The sequence below is a fragment of the Exophiala aquamarina genome (genome assembly GCF_000709125.1).
Source record: "Exophiala aquamarina CBS 119918 chromosome Unknown aczIA-supercont1.3, whole genome shotgun sequence".
Taxonomy (NCBI): Eukaryota; Fungi; Ascomycota; class Eurotiomycetes; order Chaetothyriales; family Herpotrichiellaceae; genus Exophiala; species Exophiala aquamarina.
The window spans coordinates 2,666,584-2,687,395 of NW_013550585.1; the positions used below are offsets into that span (position 1 = coordinate 2,666,584).

General features: G+C 49.5%; 10 protein-coding genes across 10 annotated transcripts; 6 read left to right on the top strand and 4 right to left on the bottom strand.

Annotated features, from left to right (window-relative positions):
* Positions 1 to 285: 285 nt before the first annotated feature.
* On the top strand, positions 286 to 1,403 carry A1O9_04545 (60S ribosomal protein L7; the record flags this gene model as incomplete). The annotated part of the gene is made up of 4 exons (XM_013406835.1): positions 286 to 342; positions 445 to 540; positions 729 to 895; positions 944 to 1,403. The coding sequence occupies 4 exons, from the start codon at positions 286 to 288 to the stop codon at positions 1,401 to 1,403; spliced, it is 780 nt and encodes a 259-aa protein (XP_013262289.1).
* Positions 1,404 to 2,104: 701 nt separating this feature from the next.
* On the bottom strand, positions 2,105 to 3,118 carry A1O9_04546 (alcohol dehydrogenase; the record flags this gene model as incomplete). The annotated part of the gene is made up of 1 exon (XM_013406836.1): positions 2,105 to 3,118. One exon carries the CDS (start codon positions 3,116 to 3,118, stop codon positions 2,105 to 2,107), a length of 1,014 nt encoding a protein of 337 aa, XP_013262290.1.
* Positions 3,119 to 3,654: 536 nt separating this feature from the next.
* On the top strand, positions 3,655 to 4,668 carry A1O9_04547 (uncharacterized protein; the record flags this gene model as incomplete). Its single annotated transcript, XM_013406837.1, has 3 exons — positions 3,655 to 3,770; positions 3,834 to 4,529; positions 4,557 to 4,668. 3 exons carry the CDS (start codon positions 3,655 to 3,657, stop codon positions 4,666 to 4,668), a joined length of 924 nt encoding a protein of 307 aa, XP_013262291.1.
* A 1,277-nt stretch (positions 4,669 to 5,945) lies between these two features.
* On the top strand, positions 5,946 to 6,688 carry A1O9_04548 (uncharacterized protein; the record flags this gene model as incomplete). Its single annotated transcript, XM_013406838.1, has 2 exons — positions 5,946 to 5,981; positions 6,104 to 6,688. The coding sequence occupies 2 exons, from the start codon at positions 5,946 to 5,948 to the stop codon at positions 6,686 to 6,688; spliced, it is 621 nt and encodes a 206-aa protein (XP_013262292.1).
* Positions 6,689 to 7,532: 844 nt separating this feature from the next.
* On the top strand, positions 7,533 to 8,132 carry A1O9_04549 (C-8 sterol isomerase; the record flags this gene model as incomplete). Its single annotated transcript, XM_013406839.1, has 1 exon — positions 7,533 to 8,132. The coding sequence occupies one exon, from the start codon at positions 7,533 to 7,535 to the stop codon at positions 8,130 to 8,132; it is 600 nt and encodes a 199-aa protein (XP_013262293.1).
* Positions 8,133 to 8,367: 235 nt separating this feature from the next.
* Positions 8,368 to 10,318, bottom strand: A1O9_04550 (uncharacterized protein; the record flags this gene model as incomplete). Its single annotated transcript, XM_013406840.1, has 5 exons — positions 8,368 to 8,727; positions 8,778 to 9,679; positions 9,729 to 10,051; positions 10,099 to 10,254; positions 10,305 to 10,318. 5 exons carry the CDS (start codon positions 10,316 to 10,318, stop codon positions 8,368 to 8,370), a joined length of 1,755 nt encoding a protein of 584 aa, XP_013262294.1.
* An 812-nt stretch (positions 10,319 to 11,130) lies between these two features.
* On the bottom strand, positions 11,131 to 12,439 carry A1O9_04551 (4-hydroxyphenylpyruvate dioxygenase 1; the record flags this gene model as incomplete). Its single annotated transcript, XM_013406841.1, has 2 exons — positions 11,131 to 11,720; positions 11,773 to 12,439. The coding sequence occupies 2 exons, from the start codon at positions 12,437 to 12,439 to the stop codon at positions 11,131 to 11,133; spliced, it is 1,257 nt and encodes a 418-aa protein (XP_013262295.1).
* Positions 12,440 to 12,889: 450 nt separating this feature from the next.
* Positions 12,890 to 13,600, top strand: A1O9_04552 (uncharacterized protein; the record flags this gene model as incomplete). Its single annotated transcript, XM_013406842.1, has 1 exon — positions 12,890 to 13,600. The coding sequence occupies one exon, from the start codon at positions 12,890 to 12,892 to the stop codon at positions 13,598 to 13,600; it is 711 nt and encodes a 236-aa protein (XP_013262296.1).
* A 3,632-nt stretch (positions 13,601 to 17,232) lies between these two features.
* On the top strand, positions 17,233 to 18,609 carry A1O9_04553 (uncharacterized protein; the record flags this gene model as incomplete). Its single annotated transcript, XM_013406843.1, has 1 exon — positions 17,233 to 18,609. The coding sequence occupies one exon, from the start codon at positions 17,233 to 17,235 to the stop codon at positions 18,607 to 18,609; it is 1,377 nt and encodes a 458-aa protein (XP_013262297.1).
* A 217-nt stretch (positions 18,610 to 18,826) lies between these two features.
* On the bottom strand, positions 18,827 to 20,593 carry A1O9_04554 (uncharacterized protein; the record flags this gene model as incomplete). Its single annotated transcript, XM_013406844.1, has 4 exons — positions 18,827 to 20,071; positions 20,142 to 20,224; positions 20,283 to 20,464; positions 20,541 to 20,593. The coding sequence occupies 4 exons, from the start codon at positions 20,591 to 20,593 to the stop codon at positions 18,827 to 18,829; spliced, it is 1,563 nt and encodes a 520-aa protein (XP_013262298.1).
* Between the last annotated feature and the right edge of the window lie 219 nt (positions 20,594 to 20,812).

Genomic DNA, 20,812 nt, shown 5'->3' on the forward strand with positions numbered 1-20,812 from the left:
GTCTACAGATATGGTTCGTTCTATCGCTGGTCCGCGTGCAGAGCGCCAGCTCGATTATCCCAATGGCCTGCAACCTGGAATTTGAGAAATCTTACTACGGTGAAAGGAGCTGGGGCATTGAGGACAGAGAATCAAATCTCTTCCTTGAAATATATTGAGCTCGTGCAGACATACTTCTCGGATCTACGATCAAGAACTTGTCGCAGAGTGCAAAACTATCTCGACCTTTGTCGTGGCGTTGTCAGATGAGATCACATTGACTGAATATCATTCGAGTATCCACTCATGTCTGCTCAATATCTCACTGATCAAATACATTTCGTCGAGTTACGCCAGTCACCAGTCTGAGAATGCCGCACCATAGCTGCAGTTCCAACTCGGCGATTCAATATCCCTTTGGACCATACTGATGGCTTCCCCTTAAACAGATCTGTGCCAACACAGGACCAGATTCTGGTTCCTGAGACCTTGTTGAAGAAGAGAAAGAGTCAGGAGAAGGCCAGAGCCGAGCGCAATGCCAACCTTGAGAAGAGAAAGAAGGTTAGTTACACTTGACACATCCACCCATAATCCATTCGGTGATGATAAATACCATTACGCGGCTAGACCATTGGTCGATGTTGTCGCTTTTGTTAACCATCTTTCGGGGCTGAGCATGTTATTCTGGAAACACATATCTACTTCGCGAAATTTTCTAGTGATTCGAAAAGCTAACTTCTCGATCACAGGCCAACAAGGAGAAGCGAGGCGTCATCTTCAAGCGTGCTGAGACGTACGTCAAGGAATACCGCGATGCTGAGCGTGAGAAGATCAGACTTGCTCGTTTGAGCAAGCAGCAAGGTAGCTTCTTCGTTGATGAGCAACCAAAGCTTGTATTTGTGATCAGAATCAAGGGGTGAGTTCACAGTGGCCGAAGTAGCAAATTTTTTCTAACATGAAAAAGTATCAACAAGATTGCTCCCAAGCCTCGCAAGATTCTCCAACTTCTTCGTCTCCTCCAGATCAACAATGGTGTCTTCATCAAGTTGACCAAGGCAACCCAAGAGATGCTTACCATTGTTAACCCATACATCGCTTATGGCTATCCAAACCTTAAGTCTGTTCGTGAGCTCATCTACAAGCGTGGATACGGCAAGATCGACAAGCAGCGCATTCCTCTGACTGACAACCAACTTATCGAGGACTCCCTTGGCAAGTACGGCATTGTCTGCGTTGAGGATTTGATCCACGAGATCATAACTGTCGGACCCAACTTCAAGCAGGCAAACAACTTCCTGTGGCCCTTCAAGCTATCCAACCCCAATGGTGGCTTCCGCACTCGCAAGTTCAAGCACTACATCGAGGGTGGTGATCTTGGTAACCGTGAGGAGAACATCAATGCTCTGATCAAGCAGATGAACTAGAAGAATTTGGTGCATGGTGAATATGATCTTTGTGTATGCTCTGGATGGCGACATGTTCACATGCAACCAGACTGAGTTCAATATCAAAAAGCTAGCTTGCTTACTCGGAGTCAATGATGGGTGGTTCAGATACCTAGTTTGCAGAGTGGTCGAAATGAACTTATGAGTCTGACCAATGAACATGAAATTCAGTTGATCTCATTCTGTTGCCATTATACTAACTGGAAATTGAATGACCTGAAGCCGGCCAAAGTCTTTTCAACGTCGCTCCTAAAACACTGAGAAGAAAATCCAAAGCCTATGTTCCTATGCTGTTCATTCACTAAGACCATACCACGAAGCGGAGAAACTAGGCCTATCCTACACTAACCATCCATCCACTGACTGCTGCACCCACACATGCATACACACAAATGGCAAAATGAGCAAAAACCTAACCCCAGGGACCCCTGTATCATATGAAGAGCAGGAGGTTCACGATCCAAGCGTCTTCCCACTGTCCCACAGGTTGGTCCTGAGTTGATTAATTGTGAGCAACTTGACTAACTTCAATTGAAATATTAGTGGCTTCTAACCGTCACTCTATGGATGGTGTGGTTCCCAACGGCTCTCTACGAGCCGATCGAAATGCTCCTTGCGAGCTTGTTTTCTCCAAGGCATTTCAGATACCTCTCAGTCATACCTCAGAAAGTTCTCATACCTCACGGGTCAGCCTTGATTCCGACAATCTTCAACGAGTCGTCCCACAACCGACCTTCAGTCTCCGGGTCATAAGTTTGTTTGACATATCCGATCCCAAACACGTCATTGTCATCCACACCTCGCTTTGCTTCTTCACAATCCTCTAGATACTTTCCTCCTCTACCCTCCCATGACTTGCCGATCGCAGCTAAGACCGTAGTGGCAGCGCCCTGCTCCAGCGACTTTATGATCTTGAGCAGTTCTTCGTTGCTCATGATCCGCTCTACAAATTCGGGACCTAAGTGTCTTGAAAGGTCCGTGTTGATTGCACCAGGGTGGAGGCTTGTTGCATGAAGCCCAATCTGACCATAACGACGATCTAGCTCATTAGCCATATAAATATTGGCAAGCTTTGACTTCGCATACGCTGTCCCGAAATTATATCCTCCCTTTTGGAAGTTATAATTGTCGCTTTCGCTCATTGTGCTGGACCGATGGGCTGATGATGCTACCATGACAACCCTGGACTGAAATTCAGGAGTCGAACTACCCAGCAATGCTGCCTTCAGAAGTTGGAACAGCAGGAAATGGCTCAGGTGATTGGTGGCGAAGTGTATTTCGTGGCCATCTGCCGTGAGCGTGAGCTCCTCAATCCCCATAACCCCAGCATTGTTCACAAGTATATTGATTTGACCGCTCGATTTTTCCAGGATGGTTGCTGCTGCTGCTCGGACGCTGTCGAAAGACGTATTATCCATCTCTACTAACGAGATCCGAGTAGGATTCGATTCCAGGAGACCAGCTAGGTTAGCTTTAGCTCTCGCCATGTCCCTAGCAGTGAGAAACAAGGTGGCACCTGTCGCAGACAACGCCCACGCAGTCTCAACGCCAATTCCGGAGGTCGCACCAGTAATGACGATTACTTTATTCCTATGTTTGCCCTCGAGATCTTCATCACGAACGATCTGAGCAGCAGTTGGCCGGGCATCCCCTGCACCCTCAGGGTTGGCATGGGACACAGCGTATCGACTCATGGCCACAAGGCAATTGTGGAATAACGAATAATGAGACCTTTGTCAAGATAGTAGTTGCTGTCTTAGAACACTGGTGAAGAGACTGACAACGAACCTTGAGCCGAACATTAGGCATGCCACAAAATCAGGTGTTTATATACACGAGATCCTGCGTGAGGGAGTAAATTAGATCCTGTCCATCACAACGCATACTTCGAAGACCAGGGTTGCGAGCACATACATAGCTTTAACCGGCTGGCTCCCGCCAGCGTCCAAAAGGGCCCCTCTTGTGAAAATCATCACTGACACGTCGTACTCTCATAGTTTGAGTGTGGTTTTCGAATACACAGCTTGTTTTTGACTACTGCTTCATATTGGAGAAACGACTTGAGAGACCCCCTTTTCTTCCGCCTTGCCGCCTAAAGTTCGCTTCCGACGCTGCGGTGGGCTAGCGGCCGCGGTTCGGCCGCCGTACAAGGCTTTAATCTTGGACGGCTGACACCCACCTTGACTATCAATCCTTTCCATTTCACAGATGGCTTGAATCTTATTGCACAATGCAGACCCCTGCCAGCGAGCCCAATGTCGAGCAAACGAGGCAAGTATGCACGTCATGCAAGGCACGAAAAAGAAAATGTGACAAAGCACTGCCTAAATGTGGATCGTGCACAAAGTAGGTCCTCCATGGGATGCTATTGCAGCACCAATACCGTCAAGCTCACCGTTCTGGAAACAGAAGGGGGCTACCTTGCGAATACTCGGCTCCACAGCAAATCCTCACGCCACCGCCCATGTTGGAACTGCCGTGGTATGGGTTCCTCACCCATAACGATAGAGTGAATACTCACAGCATCGACTTCCCGACCATCCTCTTCTTGGATCCTGGCATTCTACGACATGGACAGCTCGAATTACGGTATACCGTTGGCCAGGTTCCAGAACATTTTCTCCATCTACTTGGGGACATGAATGCCATTAACTCCACCGCAGCCAAGTTTTTTAGGCACATCCATCGGTGGATGCCCTTTATATCCAAAAAGCGGTTTTACGAGCACGGTGAAGAGTCGTCGTTTTACTCGCAGCCGGATACTGTGCTTCTTCTGCTTTGCATCCAACTAATTACGGCATTTCCTCCCATCCAGCCTCGAAATGCTCGAACTCCGCTATACCATGCTGCAAAACACCTCTATCTTGAGGTCGAAGGGTCGAGTATATTTGCACTTCCAGTCTTGCAGGCAGGAGTGCTCTTAGCTCTTTACGAATTGGGGCATGCAATATATCCCGCCGCTTACCTGACCATCGGAGCATGTGCTCGCTATGCCTATGCTCTTGGCATCAACATTGGTGCAACGGTCAACACGAGAAAGGTCCTTAGCTTGGTCGAGTTAGAGGAGAGGAGGAGAGTCTGGTGGGCATTAGTGATTTTGGACCGGTGCGTTACTTCTAACTGTTTTATTAGCTTCAATTTCGTCTTCGCAGGCAAAAGAAACACTGTTTTATTGACAATCAATAAAGATTCGCTTCCATTGGCTGCCCCGGGAGACCTTTTGCAACAGCAGATCCAGGAGTAGACGACCTCTTACCAACGAATGACGCTGCATGGGATCAAGGTGTAGGTGACAATGCTCACCAAGGTCTAAAATGTGCCTAAACCTCTCTCAGATTGTCAGACCCGAAGATCGGTTCACCTTATCTGAGCCCATGACTATTCATATGAGTAGATTTGCATTGCTCTGCCAGGCAGCACGATTACTAGGCCAAGTCGTGCACTATATTTCGAATGATGCGCGAGATCGCAACGACAGCTGGATTCAACTAGACCGGACGCTCGATTCAATGATAACGGCCTCGCTAAACATCGAAAATCCCGATTACGATCAGATTACATTTATTTATAGGTACTTGTCTTTGACCATTAGAAGATCCTCTTTTGAACTTTAGCTGACGATGAGGATTAATATGTAGCACTCTGGTTGCCCTACATACTCCGAGCCTACACGGTGAAGCCTCGGTCTCAACAAACGCAGAGCAGTCGCAGCGTTCAAGAGATGTTGTTCGTCAGCTTACGGACAGAATTGAGAAATACGTGATCCGCAACAAATGCTTCCTTGGCCGCGATCCCGAGGATATGACACCATGGGGGCTCTTCTTCGGATACCAGGTTTGCTGGGCATACATGCATCCGGACGGTGTTGCCCCGACTTCTTTTGAGATCGTAAAAGTATTAAAGGAAACATTCCTTACAGTAGATCGTAGGTGGAATGCTGCAGGTATCATCGATCCCGCATATCGCTGTTTCATGATCTTATTTATTACTGACATAACACAGGTGTATACCTCCAGCTTCTTGAGGCACGAGAAGTTATCAGCGGCCTGAAGAGTTGATCAAGGCCGGCTCGAAAGCCAGGTAAAAGAGAATACAGTGGAGTACAGGAGATCTTGCTCTGATCATGCTTGGACGGAGTGGTTCATGGAACCCCGGGTAAAATGGAAAATAGTTCCCCCGAAGATGGCTTGGCACCAGGACCCCGCCATCGTCATGCCCGCCGAAGCGACGTTGGTCGACCGCAGGCTGCCGAAACCACCATTTTCGTCTATCAAAGCCCATCTAGAGTTAACCTCCATGAAGTGTACGCTCACTACCCATTTTCGCTTTCTGCAAAAATCAAGATCTGAACATTCCGATAGTTTCGTCCCCCCAGAATACCGGACTTTCAACTCACACCTGGTATCCCATTTTAAGCCACTGCCTAGCGTATCCAGCCAAGTGCCTATTAAACGCAGGACAAAGAATCTGTGATTATAGAAGGCGACCAGATACATAGATTGCAGGCAAGCACAAGCCAATATGTCCGGTCTCGAAAAGGCACTCTTCAACCTCAAGGTACGAAACCAATACACTTTCTCTGTTCGCCACTCTTGGTCCGTGGGCGCTTACTTTCGCTGCGACCCGTCTCCATCTACTACTATACACGGGTGTAAACAGCCAGCTAACTCCTACCGCAGTTTACCTCCAAGCAATTAAACAGACAAGCCGCTAAAGCGGACAAAGACTCACGCACCGAGCAGGCGAAGCTCAAGAAAGCCTTGACCCAAACACCACCACAGCCACAAATCGCCCGCCTATATGCAAGCAACTCGATCCGCAACTCCCAACAACGAATCCAACTCCTCACACTGGCCGCCCGCATCGATGCCGTCGCCGCCCGCGTACAAACCGCCATCACGATGCGGACGGTGACGCAATCGATGGCGCAGACAGTCAAGGGCATGGACGCGGCCCTAAAAAACATGGATCTGGAGAAGATCGGCGCCGTGATGGAGAAGTTCGAGTCGCAGTTTGAAGACCTCGATGTTGTGACTGGATACTACGAGGGTGTTGCCGGTGGGGTCGAGAGCCAGCAGATCGGCGTCGAGGGCCAGGGTGAGGTGGAGGCGCTGATGAACCGCGTTGCTGACGAGGCTGGTGTCGAGCTGTCGCAGGAGATGCAGCAAAAGGTGCCAGAGAATGAGCCGCCTCAGGCTGAGTCCGCCGAGAGGGCAAAACTTGAGGAGGGCCTTGGGGATAGGCTGAGAGCGCTGAGGAATTGATCTCTGCTTACATGCGAAGTGCATGCATGCCTATTTTCCCCCTTTGCAAATGCGGCCTGGCCTCACCGCGTCTCATTTTTTCCCCTGCGAATTGATTCAAGGATAGGGCAGTCTAGGGGCAAGGACAAGTCTTACCGGCGTTTGTGTTCTAGACACCCCTTTGGTTTCCAAGAATGAAATGGTTCTACTGATATAGTACTACTTAAGCATCTCCCCAATAAGACTGAGCCCGGCTGAATGTTAAGCGATGCATTACATAGTTATCCTTCTCGCAAGCAGCGTCATCGCATGTGCACGAGATCTTGAAATACAGGATACAAATCAACCAGATTTTCTCGCTCTCCGAGGACGCCGGCTGGGAGAGTTGCGAGGCTGTAATTGGTGGCTAGCCGACTTCTGATCTCGGGATTCCACATCCCGAGTCACCTGCTTCCAATACTGTGGACTTTATCAACGTTCACAGTCCAGAAAATCTTGGGCTGAGGCGCTGGTAATAAGCCTTCGTTGTCTATGTTGAGAAGTTGAAGTTCACTTCAACAGACTCACTCATCTGCCCTTTTAACACAGTTACTGCTAGGCGGGCTTGAGAGACTGCCACTACTATCATAGGTCCCAACGAGTAAGATCTTCAAGGAACGACAGGTACACAATATGGGGTCATCGACCCAAGCCAAGAAAAGGTCCGCTCCTTGGAGGTTAATGGTCAGTCTCCTTAGTCTGGGCTTCTTGAGCGGTTTGTATACGTGGGCCGATTCGGTTAAGGTGTGCTTTCCCAACCATTTGAACAAGGGCTCCAGTCTGACCAGTGTACAAGGCGAGATGGTACATATTTGACCCTGCTAGGATGCAGGACTTGGTCGATGAGAGCCTGATATTGAACCCAAACTCTACAGCAGGGGTGGTGAATCACATCGTGCAAACACTACGTCTGCAACATGGCCCCGATCTGATAGACGAGAGCCCGTTCCCAGCGATCGGCGTTGATGGGAACCCTATCTCACCCGTCTCACCTTACGCATCCAAATGGGTCTTCAATAACGCTGGTGGTGCCATGGGCAGCATGTACATCATTCACGCCAGTATTACTGAGTACCTGATCATCTTCGGCACACCCTTAGGGACCGAGGGGGCCACAGGACGACACACCGCGGACGACTTCTTCTACATCCTCGAAGGCGAGCAGTGGGCGTACAATGCACATTCCCTAGTTCGAGAGCAGTACCCCAAGGGGAGTATGCATCATCTCTCGCGTGGCGATGTCCAGCAGTACAAGATGCACGAAGGTTGCTGGGCACTCGAGCTAGCGCAAGGCTGGATACCCCCTATGCTGCCGTTCGGGTTTGCAGACACACTCTTTTCCACATTGGACTTTCCTACATTCTCCAACACGGTGTGGTTGACCGCGAAACTCATGGTCCGCTGTTTGCTTGTGGGGAAGATATAGTTGTGCACACTTCCATTGAGATCAAGCCCTCTCGACTGCTCGATACCACCGCATCAGCTGTCCTTTGGGATTCTAAAGCATTCAGTAGCTTGGTGCAAATTCGGATGCCTAGGGAACGGTCAAGTGCTGAGCCAGGGGTCAATCTGCAGTGCTATCGAAACCATAGATAGTATTTTAAATGGTTGAGAGTTGATTCAATCTGAGAGAATAATCACATGCCATCTGCTGAAGGTGGCTAAAGGTGGCCGTTAGTCCAGAATTCTCTGGGCATTGTCAGGGTTGATACATCCGGCAGTGTCGAGAAATCAAGCAAATCGAATGAAAGGGATGGATCATCCCAAAGGTCCGTCATTGAAACTTCCATGCCAGTCTGCTCCTGTGATGCTGACACCTCCACAGGCCGTGGCGTATTCCCCTGTGGGGACGAAAGAAACTGTGTGTTGACATTCAACTCTACAGCTGAGGAAGAATCTGTGTTCTCGGAGGGCGTTGAGGAAGCTGCGTAGTCTAAGAGATCCCACAGCAATGATGTTTCAACTTTTGGTGGCTGCACAAGTTGAGTCGTGGACTGTGCCAGCTTTGTGAGCTTAGATCTCTACCAATAATTAGCAATAGAATTCTCGAAGCCTCAAGTCTGACTCTTACAGTATGTTGAAGATGCGGGTTCTCTCCCGCCATATTATCTACAAAGCGTCGACACACCTCAAAGTCCTTGGCCGCCTTAGTGGCTAGGGACCCATCTCTTGAAAATCGAAGGAAGAAGAGCACAGAAGCAGTCATTGCAGCAAGGTGGCCCACGAAAGGATCGTAGACGGGAAAATTGTGGTCCATACATAGATCGAGAATCCGAATTACCCATGCCGAATGCAAGATCGCCTGATCAGTTGCATGTTGGAGGAAAGATGGTGACCGTAGCTTCTGCTTGCGATGAATCTCTGCAAGATGGAGGAAAGGGTGATGCAAGATGCACTGGATAACATGATAGACCATCTGCATCGAAATCCAGGCCGCCCAATAACTTCGTTCCCTGGCCCTTTCAGATTCTGTCTTTTCAAGAAATCTTGCATTGCGAAAGCGATGATCTTCCGGTAGCACGGTTTCAAACCGGAAGACCAGCGACTTTATTTGGTGATAGGTGGAGTTTGGTTCCCATGCGTCCTCGAGTTGTCCTTGTCGAATGTTCTTCAGGTAGACCATCAAATGTCCCCAGGTCGATAAAAGCTGCAAGGAGTAAGAAGTGACACCATCGTCAACCTGGCCGGCATTCTGTTGCAATCGCCGGACTTCTGAGCTTTCCTCTGATACAGTATGGGGTGTCAGGGGCGAGGGTGGTTTTTCAGGCAGTACAGCCTCTTCAGGGATAGCAGGGAGAGTTTGAAAGCTGCTATTGTAAATTTTATCCAGAACAAACAAACTCCAGCAACACCTCTGAAGTGCTTCGGGCTTTTTGGATGGGGTTCGGCCTGAACCACATGTCAAAACATTGGTACTTATCGCGAGACGTACAGCAATTCCTGTAGTCAGCCAGGCTCTGATCTTCTTACTATCTGTCGAGGTTAGTATAGTCCTATTGTTCCGTTGTCACATCAGGTTCACCTGCAATGTCGCAGAGGTTCAGCAGACAGAACGCCTGAAGCAGCTCTACTGAGCCACTGGCAGTCGGTTCCCCTATCCGAGCGAACAGCAAATCCCGCGACGACTGCATGTAGAACTCTACTGCGGCAGCTTTGGAATCTTTGAAGAAATCGTCATCAGAGTATTTGCTTGTCAATGCTAGGAAACTTCTTAACAGCACAGTCGAAAAGCTCCCAACCTCGGATCGAAGACTCTCGATGTCAAAAAGTTGAATAGGCTGACAATGTACTCTTTCTTGGTAGACATTGACCAGCTTATCGAGTACCGCACTCGGTGGATGAGGTCTGGACACAATTTAGTCCACGTCCACGTCCTTTGCAGCCTGAACCACCTTTGTAATGGGTCGAAATGTAACACTCTCGAAGCAACATCGTCGTCATCGGCTGGTTGTGATAGCAACCTAGTGCTAGGACTTCCAGTACTGGAACTTGGAAAAGGGTGTGTCCTGCTGTCGAATGAACGTTCGGACTGCCTTTCAACCAGGAGACTGAATGGTCAATATCGTGCGAACGACAAAGCGAGGGCTTCTTAACTCACTTGACAGCACCCATGATTTGATCCACTCGATCCTCTAATCTCTGAACGCGGTCTTTCGAGTCGCCCCGCTCCTGGAACATCCGTGTAAGTTCCTTTGTGAAGCGTCAAGCCGGGTCCACCGAGGGCCCTTTGGGGGTTCAATCGGAACTCACGTTTCGCCTATCATGGCGGTATTCTTTATGGACTCGTCGTGTTTCCTCAGATCTTCCATAAGAACACCTCTGATTCAACCTAGTGCAGAAGGAGCACGCTGGCTTCTCACCGGGGCATTTTGTCTTCTTCCTCCTGTACTTTGTTGGTGTCAAAATGTCATCTGTGCTTGATGGGCAAGAGCTACCTGCACGGGTCGCATGCCTGCCGCGCTCGACCCAAAGGACTCGCGGAGTCGCCCATCTTTATGTGAATGAATGCATGAGGTATGTGTTCCTCTTTGATCGTGGCGGGCCAGTCTAGAACCGAGATCTGGCAAGCTAGGATGTCAGCAAAGTGTGATGAGCGGGCAGATGCCTTGCTAAGTAATCCGAGGAACGCCGAGGCCGTGGATTTGGGGAGCACCCAGACAAAAGCTTGGCAGCCTCTGACTTCTTTATGGAACATGACAGCTCGCTCTCCTTCTTCTCATATCTTGCTCTTGAAATCATACATCGTGCTACCATTTTCCAAACTACCTACTAGTGCATGACTACTTAGTAGCGTATCGCTAATAGCACACTTTGCATACCAGAGCATTTTCAGTGAATGACCCTTGAGAGGACTGTTTCCGAAATTATCTGGGACTCAGGATTGTCCGAGGAGCCAAGTATAGATTATTGGTTATATATGCTGATCATAGGTTGCCCCTGGCCATCTGCTCTCGCTCGATCGCCTCAAACAAGGCTTTGAAGTTACCAGCTCCAAATCCCGAGAAATTATTCCTTTGAATAATCTCGATGAACACTGTTGGTCTGTCCATAAGGTGTTTTGTGAACAGTTGCAACAAGTACCCTCCCTCGTCAAAGTCGATGAGAATGCCCAACTTCTGTAGCGCAGAAAAATCCTCATCCAGAGTCATGCCCGCGCTCTGCAACCTTTTTGTCATCGACTCATAGTAGGTGTCTGGTACGGAGATAAACTCAATACCTCGTTCCTTCAGGTTCGTGACAGCCGTTATAATATCATCCGTCCGTAAGGCGATATGTTGAACTCCAGCTCCGTTGTAGAAGTCAACATACTCTTCTATTTGGGACTTCCTGATTCCTTTTGCAGGTTCGTTAATGGGCATCTTGATCTTCTCGTCAGGGCTAGCCATGACGACCGATTTCAGGGCGGAGTAATCCGTGCAGATATCTTTATCATCGACCGACCAGAATCTGTGAAAGCCTAGTGTTTTCTCATAGTAGTCACAGGCGGCCTCCATTTCATTCCAGTCTTGGTTCCCTAGGTTCGAGTGAGCAACAGTGGCTCGCTGTCAAGCCTCGGACACACTTACCAACACAATGGTCGATAGCCATCAAGTTCACTTCAGGGAGATATTTGGCGGTTCTTTCAGGCTCGGTCACGGCGCGGTATCCAGGGAGAAAAGCGCCTGAATATTGCCCACGCGCAATGAGTGTATGCGTGGTATCTCCATACGTTCGAAGTTTAGCGTACGTTGTGGTACCATAATCATCGCTCGTTGTCGTGGGTCCGAAAACCTTTACGGCCCCCTTCGCTACCGCGGCATCATAAACTGCACCAACATCGTCGACCTCGAACGCCACATCAACCACTGCATCTCCATGAGTCCTGAGGTGGTCATGAATCTCTTTTAGGAGTCGTCTGTCTTCTTGGGAAAGTGCAGCCTTGCTGTCGGGGCTCTGAAGCGGCGAAGTGAGAACAAAGGTTACATCTCCGTTTCGAACAACGTGAGAGGCGATCACCCTTGAACCTGTCTCCAGACCTCGGTATGCTACTCTTTGGAACCCCATTCTGGAAACATAGAAGGCTGCAGCTTGCTTCGCATTGCCAACATACCAATGGACGTGATCATAGCCTCTGTAGCTTGCTACTTTATGTGCATCACGTGGAAGCTGTGATATTTGCGTGACATCTTGGTAAGCTGATTTTCCTAGAGGTACTGTGGGGGTTTCCACGTCATCAAGGGCTATTGGCGCCATAGTTTGCACCTGTTGTTCGTTGAAAAGCTCAAAATAGTGGTCTCGAAGGCTTGCTAAGGGATCGATTTCCTGTCTTTGATATGGTAACGACTTGAACGACTCAAACTCAATTATGGCACGAAGACGAAGACTACAAAGAGCTGAAGTAGCACTTATATCGTTACTACTCCGTCAGAGTCGTTGGAAGTTGTGAATGGCGTTGAATGGGCGGTCTTTGTTCGCCGGTAATAAGCGGACGGTCCGTGTCCTGCCGTCCTCCGTCCACCTGAACTATCCGATGACCAACACTAAGAATCTCTTGAAAAATCCGGAAAACCAAGGGATAATGAGATCGGAGACGCAGATTCATCGAAAGTAGTACCTTATATCGATTTCCTTTCGATATTGAAAAGATTTCTGTTACTCTTGCATTCTATTAACTGTTTAATGCGCGGACTGGCAATAGCCAAGATGTCCCCTCCTGATCTCAGCAACAACGACTCTAGTGTTCTGTCTGCACTCTTTGATCCGGAGGCATCCCTTTCGAGGAATGCCTCTATAGAAGACACTCTCCCATCCGGAGTCACTCTGGAAAATTTAAAATACCTGCAACTCTGCGAACGTGATGCTTTGCATCCAATCAACGGCGAAAGTCCAAGCGTAGAGGAGATTGAGACGTCCATATCGAAGCTAACTGGGATTATCGACAAAAACCCATGCTATGCTTCAGCATATGCGAATCGAGCACAAGCTCGCCGGATGCTTTTCCGCGATGAACAACTACCTTCACAGCCTGCAGCCGTACAACAAATTCTCCAAGACCTCTCTCGAGCCATCAAAATCGGCACACCTGAAGATTCTACCCAGCCACTATCATCTTCACACGCCAAAGTTTTAGCATCCGCACATACACATCGAGGCTACCTACTACTTCTCGCTAGTAAAAGCGATGCGAATCGACAAATGCTGAACTGCACTCCTGGGCTGGAGACGCTATGTCCCAACCAACTGGAGGAAGCAGCAAGCCGGGAGTTCGCGCTCGGTGGACGATATGGAAACGACGCGGCTAAACAGATAGCCGTGAGGACTAATCCATATGCGAAACTATGTGGCTCTATTGTCAAAGAAGCCTTGAGGAAGGAAATCTCGGACTATTATCAACCTCAAGTTTCAACAATATGACGGAGTACATGGGGAACATTTGAGGGGAAGAATTTGGGCGGAAGTATCTCATGCATTAGCCTTGGATAGGCAATGACTCTTTGCATTGTTGTTATCACAGGTATTTAGCCAGATCGACCAGAGAAAATAATTAGATACTTTCCCGTACTGAGACTGCTGATACGCATACGCGTCTCTAGAGTCAAACAACAGAATAGTTGACAGAACTTCCAGGTGCTCTTTCATTGACACCCCCGCGAGTCAGGTTTTGCTGTGCGGCCATAGCTGAGCACATCCACGATGGAGAACGGCGGCATCCAACAATCTTCCCTTTGACATGAACCGCTGCATACCGTAGTTTCAAGGCGGAACTAAGAGCCCCAGACCGCCTAGAACTGCTTACATCCGATTCGAGGATGAAGCGGAAGATAAACTAGCATGAGGCGGAAATCACGTGCACGGCCCGTCCCCACATCGGCAGGACGAAGGACGGATTACCACTTGAGGTAAGGACGGTCATCTGCCCGGCTGACACGTCGTACGACAAGGCTTTCCCTATTCCAACAAGCGCCTTTGGATCTCAAATATCCCAACGTATCCCAACGTATTCCGAGTACGGAGACGAGAGAAAGAAAATCCCCCAAGTTGTCTGGATGGGAATGCAGGCAGAGGGCCATCACCCGTTCGGCTTTGCAAGGCTGTCCGGAAGCGGCTCGGGACTCGTCTTGGTGCAGCTAGTTAGTGCGATGTTAACGCCGATGTGTATACCCCTTGGAAATGCTTATGAAAGGTAGGTAGTAAGGGGGCCTCGCGCCCCTTGGCCGTGGACGGACAATTGGATTATGCGACGGCCATGGCTTTCCCGACGGCCACCTTCTGTGCCGAAAAGACTGCTGAAAATTAGATCCATTGGTGTGCGAGTCGCACAAGGCTGGATGTAAGTTCGGCCCTTTTAGCGGCGGTCACAGCAAAAGGAATCTGTGCTTTGGATTCGGCCAACTAGTCTTATTTATTTCCACCAGGATTTCAAAGTGAACTGGCACTCACATTTGCACAACCGGAGCTGTAGGTAGTTGCGATGCTAGAAATAAATGCTTACGGATGTCCTTGCAATGGTGCTGTGATCTAGTCACGGTGAATTGCTCACCAAGGGATTCAAACGTAGTTTGCACACTCTTGTCTCGGTCTTAACATGTTGACCATACAATCGCCCCATCTCTGCTTTCGACTATAGATGGTCATTTCTATCAGAGATCGGAGCAGCTAGGCATTCCAGCCTCACTTGTTTACATCATAGTACCGCTTTCGAAGGTGAGCAACCATTAAGCAATTCATTGGACCTGTCTGATGATTGTACTCATCACCTGGCGCACCTCGTCAAGCTGTCGTGTACAATAGAACACAAGCCTTGTCAATTTCTAACAATTTCATAGTTTTTCGATTTCAAAGTTTTGCACGCAACTACTGTCTTCATCGAAATTAGCAGACTCTCATCCTTCCATCCTAAATTCATCAGAGGAGTTCCTGAGCTAAGTGGCGGACAATGCGTGACTTGACACGTTTGTGTACAGGGTGTTCTTTGACCAATGCAGCTACATGCCTTGAGCTAACTGGCAATTCAGAAGTGTCCTTTGCAGACGGGATCTCGTAAATCTTTTGTTGAAACCTGTCGTCCAACTCAATCAAGCTTCCTTCATCTCCCTTCTCAGGATAATATGGAGCAGGAGCTTTTCGTCAAAATTCTGAAATGGAGCTGAATGCTCCGTGAGAATTCTCAGCTGAGCCCTTTGCAGATGTGGTGGCTCGCTGTTTGCGCAACCGCCAATAAAGGAACCCAATCGCAATACTTAGTAGCACAACAACAACGATGAGTATGATAATGGCGGTTAACACACTTCCACTAAGTGAGTTATTTGTTCTCGAGTCGGTTGAATGTTGCTGTTGATTGTGGAGCCGCACTAGCCAGGACTGTGGGAGCAGGAGTAGCGATGATCACTAGAGTTGATGGGACGGTGATAGTTTCTATGTTGGAACCCTGCACATTGTCAGGGATGTACCAGGTACACCGGTAGAGAGTCTCACAAGCTCCATCTAGAACCTCACAAGCTTTGGTGCTTATATTTCTTGGTGCTTTTGTATCTGCATTGGCTCGCTGGACACCACTCGGTATGGAGAAGGGTGAAAGCCCTGGGCGGATAAGTGGGTACCTTGTCTGCACTGTGCAGAAAGCAAATCTCGCTTCTGGTAGATGCGGCCCGAGAATGTACCACGATACAGCTCATACCAGAGAACAGGGCTCGAGCGACGCCTTCTCTTCTGGCCCCGGATTAGGCCTGAATGGCTTGCAGAAACTGACCTAGAAACCCCGCAACGATTGAGGCTTCTCGACTATTCAAAACTAAGCAAGGAGTCAACCTGAAAGAGATAGATTTGGACACAACTACTCGACAGGTCGGCTTATAATTTGGATCAGATCTTGGATGCAGCAAACCAGGATCGGCAATCTTACCGAGTATTTACCTAGCAAAAAAAGCAAGTTATACGGAGTAGTTATGTTTTGATATCCAACAGTATTCCATAGTCGATGACGCATGCAGTGCTGGCTCGCATAGCGGCGTTTGGGGTCTGGCGTAGAAAGGGTGACAATGGACTCAAGAGTCAGGACCGAGTTGGGAATTCCCAAAGATAGGAGAATGGACGAAACGACCTAATGCGTCTAGCAGGCACCAGGGCACACATCATTTGCCAGTTACAGCATAGACTGGCATGAGTGCAACACTCAGCCAGGCCCTGTCTCACCGGTCAGTACGAGCGGCAGAGTAATGCTACCTTGCCACCTTGCAATTGTAATTCCACCAGTCATTGTTAGCCTTGGCAACTAAAAGGCCAGGATTAGGAAGTATTCTAGGGCCGGGGCGGTTTGGTCTAGGCTAGCTCATCCATGATGCCGTTGAGAGGCGATAGTTGAGATACGTTACAACTTACAGTATAGTAGATGGTGAAGTTCGGATTGGGTTCAGATGGGAAGGACCAGGCGAGGCTTGAGCCTGATGGATTAGGTCATCGCGTCTTGGCTGGAGAAGAGCTCTTCCGATTCGGTAGCATCATCACGTGCCGCTCTCCAACTTCTCCTCGGTCAATGAATTTCGGCGAGATACCATTTGGGCATCCCAGTATTAACAAGTGTTGCCTCTTGGATAGATCCCAACAACAGCTTGACTCGAACATCTTGCGCGATAAGTAGTCCGCCTCGTCTCCGACATGAGACATGGCGGATCTCGAGGGATACGAGTTCTTTTGTCGCAGGAAGTCGCTACTATTTGGCCACGAGTCCAATTGATGAGCAGTGGGACCGTCTGTCCTGTTAATCATGGACAAGGCTCTCCATTCCGGACACGGATGCGGTGGTCCAGCTCTGTTCCAGAATCTCCACTTCCAAAACTCTTCCAGCAAAAAGATACCGAACCACAGTCGACGTCCATGATACCAACTTTGCCATCCAGGAAATGGTCCACTCCTCTAGCAAAGACCATTGCTCAAGCAATCGAGGTATGATCTGCTTAGCCCACCGTACTAGACAGTTGACCATCTGAGCTATCGCTGACATCGTTCTTTCGCGCCAGGTAACTGGACCCATCTCCATTGCTTCCTACATGCGGCAATGCCTCACGAATCCTGACGGCGGGTATTATACTACGAATCGACCATTCAAGGAGTCCGCGGACCAATTTGGCACAGCTGGTGACTTCGTTACTTCACCTGAAATATCACAGGTATTTGGAGAACTAGTAGGCATATGGTTCATGACAGAATGGATGGCGCAGGGTCGGTCAAAAGACGGTGTCCAGTTCATCGAGATGGGACCTGGAAGAGGAACCCTAATGAGTGATGTCCTTAGGACAATCGGGCAGTTCCGCAGTTTCGCAAATGCCATACAAGCTGTCTGGCTTGTAGAAGCTGGTTCGGGATTGAGAATGAAGCAAAAGGATCTACTCTGTGGTGAAGAAGCCCAAATCAAAGAAATTACAGACGACACTGGAAAGAATAAGTGGTGGGAGGCAACCAGCAAGCAGGGAATCCCTGTAAGATGGGTTGAGGACATTGTGCTATTGCCCAAAAGACGGGGTGAAGCCAGCACGCCATTCATCATTGCCCATGAGTTCTTCGATGCGCTCCCGATCCATGCGTTCGAATCTGTTCCGCCTAAAGCAGAAGAGCAACAGCAGCAAGATGGAGACTTGCAAACTGTGAACAATGATGGTCAGCCCATCTCAAAGCCCTCTGCGACTAGTAAAATCCCGCAATGGAGAGAGTTACTAGTGGCACCAACGAATCCAAAGTTCAGTATTCCTCTTTCCCCCGAAACCACAAAGCCAGATCAAAATAAGGAACCTGAACCTGACTTCCAGCTCATGCTTGCCAAGGCGAGCACACCGAGCTCTTTGGTGATTCCTGAGCGACCCCGATACCGCACTCTCAAGAGCCAAGCGTCCTCGCGCGTTGAGATCTCTCCGGAAAGTTCGAGATACGTGCACGCTTTTGCCCGAATGATTGGCGGTGGTGATGGGAAGACAACATCCAAGCCTGCCGGCGCCGCACTGATTATCGACTACGGACCATTGGATACCGTACCGGTCAACTCTTTGCGTGGCATTCGAAAGCACAAGATCATCTCGCCTTTTGTGCATGCCGGGGACGCGGATATCAGCGCCGATGTCGATTTCGAAGCTCTTGCTGACACCGCCCTCGAAGCTAGCTCTGGAGTGGAAGTCCACGGACCCGTCGAGCAGGGAATGTGGTTATCGCAGCTTGGCATTCAGGAACGGGTACAGCGATTGATCGAGGCAGTAGAGAAGGAGAACTCCGCCAAAGAGCTTGAAAAGAAAAGGAGAGACTTGGAAGCTGGGTGGAAGCGGCTAGTTGAGGGAGGGCCAATAGGGATGGGCAAGGCATACAAAGTCATGACCATAGTGCCTGAGAACGGGGGGAAAAGGAGACCCGTTGGGTTTGGAGGTGCCGTCGTTGGCTGATTATGAGCCTTTAATGGAAATGAATTAACGTGTACATCACTGTAGAATCAGAACCAGATTTATAGAATGTGTCTACAAGTATCTATTGGGCTCCGCTGGTTGCAGTGGCTGGACAGGGATAAGAGAGGGGTCGTCCGTTCTGCCGGTCCGCCTCTGTCGAGCACTGAATCTATATCCCCCCCAGCCACTCTGACAAAGAGAGCACCATCCCCGCTCATCACAGCTCTAGATGAGCATCAAAATCCCAGAAGCGGACCTCCATCTCGGTGGCCCTGACGAAGATCCGGATCAACTCCTCAATGCGGGAGGGGCTCTGCTTGAGAATATTCTTCTCGATCAACATGCTGCCGACTCGCACGGCCTCCTGGTAATCGTCTGCGACGTAGTTCTCGACCCAGCGCCAGTAGCGATTCCCCTGCTGGCTGGTGACACTTTCCTTTTCGCGGTACAGCCGTTGTGCCGTCTCGCCGTAGCCGAGCAGACACGGTGCCAAGGCCATTTGCAGGGCAAGCCAGTCTTCGGACTGGCCGACGTCGAGGACGTAGCGCGAGTATGCGATACACGCGAGAGACTCCCTACGCGAGGGGAACTCAATGTCGGCTTTCGAGATGCCGAATTCTCGGCAGTAGCTGAGGTGCAGCTCCATCTCACGCTCGATATGTAGAATGATTCTTGCGGAGGCGGTGATGGCGTCCATGGTCTTGGATTTGTACGCGGCTAGGGCGTGTGTACGCGCAAAGTGCGTGAGGTACAAGTAGTCCTGGATGAGATAGTTCTTGAAGAGATCTTCCGACAGCGTGCCGCGTGCCATCTGTGTGGCGAAGTCGTGGTGGGTGTATTGCTGCCAGACGGGAGCAACTGCAGGATAGGAGAGGAGGAATTCGATGAAGTGGCCTGCGGAGAAGGGCAGAATCTGCATGCTGTGGAAATGGTTGATTGGGCCGGATCCTTTGCCTAAGGACGTGGGAGCAGTCAATATGCCCGCGGACACATATCGGACAGCGAGCCGAACAGCAGTAGCTAGGTCTAAAGGTTGGGACTTGGATTTCTGGAGCGCGAGGTTAGAGGCGATTGCGCTGGCTAGGGAGCAACCAGTCCCGTGGGTATTTTTGGACGTCAGATATTGAGACTCGATGATGGTGTAATCATTGCCGTCATAGAGGATATCAACAGTGATGGACTTTTCTTCGTCAAAGTTGCTCTTAACATAGTCCTTGGTTAACGGCATGTGGCCTCCCTTGAGGAGAATAGCTTTTGGACCAAGGTCGTGGACCAACTTCGCTAGCATTTTCAGATCCTCGAGTCCTGACGGGGACTTGTACTGGATATCTACATCCCGGAGGAGAAGGGTTGCTTCCGGTATGTTTGGCGTTAGTAAGCTAGTCATCGGTAGCAAAAGGTCACGCAAATTGCGCACAGCATCTCCGGGCAACAGCTGGGCGCCGCTGGTCGCTACCATAACCTAGGCCGTATTAATTGAGGTATGTAACAAAATAATCCCGCAGGTGAGGCACACTGCAGGGTTCACCTACGGGATCAACGATGATGGTCGAGGCGCTGTGCCGCTGTAGAGCGTCTGCGACGAGTCGGATCGTCTCAGCGGAGGCGAGCATTCCTTTTCATATCAGTTTGCATCATTCAAAGTTGGGAAAGCGATGTCGTCCGACACTTACCGGTTTTCACAACATCACACCCAATATCCGTGAGACAAGCATCGATTTGCTTGCCGACAAATGCCGGTGGGGTGATATGGACATCTTCAACACCCAAGGTGTTTTGGGCGGTCAAAGCAGTCGTGGCAATCATGCCATAGCACCCATGAGCTGCAAGAACCTTTTGATCTGCCTCAAGCCCACTATGGCCAACCGTGAGGATTCAGCATTTGAGCGATCGCAGTAGTTGTTGGGAAGGGGAGGTGGGGAAGAACTTACGCTCCGCCAGAGCTGTCAGAGCCAGCGATGACGAGGACTCGAGGAACTTTCATCTTAACAGTCGGCTGAAGGCAGATAAGAAAGGAGCGGTATCACGGAACTCTGCTGCCGCCATGATGAGAAAGATAGCAGCACCATCAAGGTCTTGTGCTGCATGGCTGGAGATGGATTCAGATCCTAGCCAATCAGATGCCACCCAAGAGCTCTAATCAAATTTTCCACGGATGTTAAAATTTGGAAGTTGTTTCGTGTCATTAGTGAAAGAGGCACGA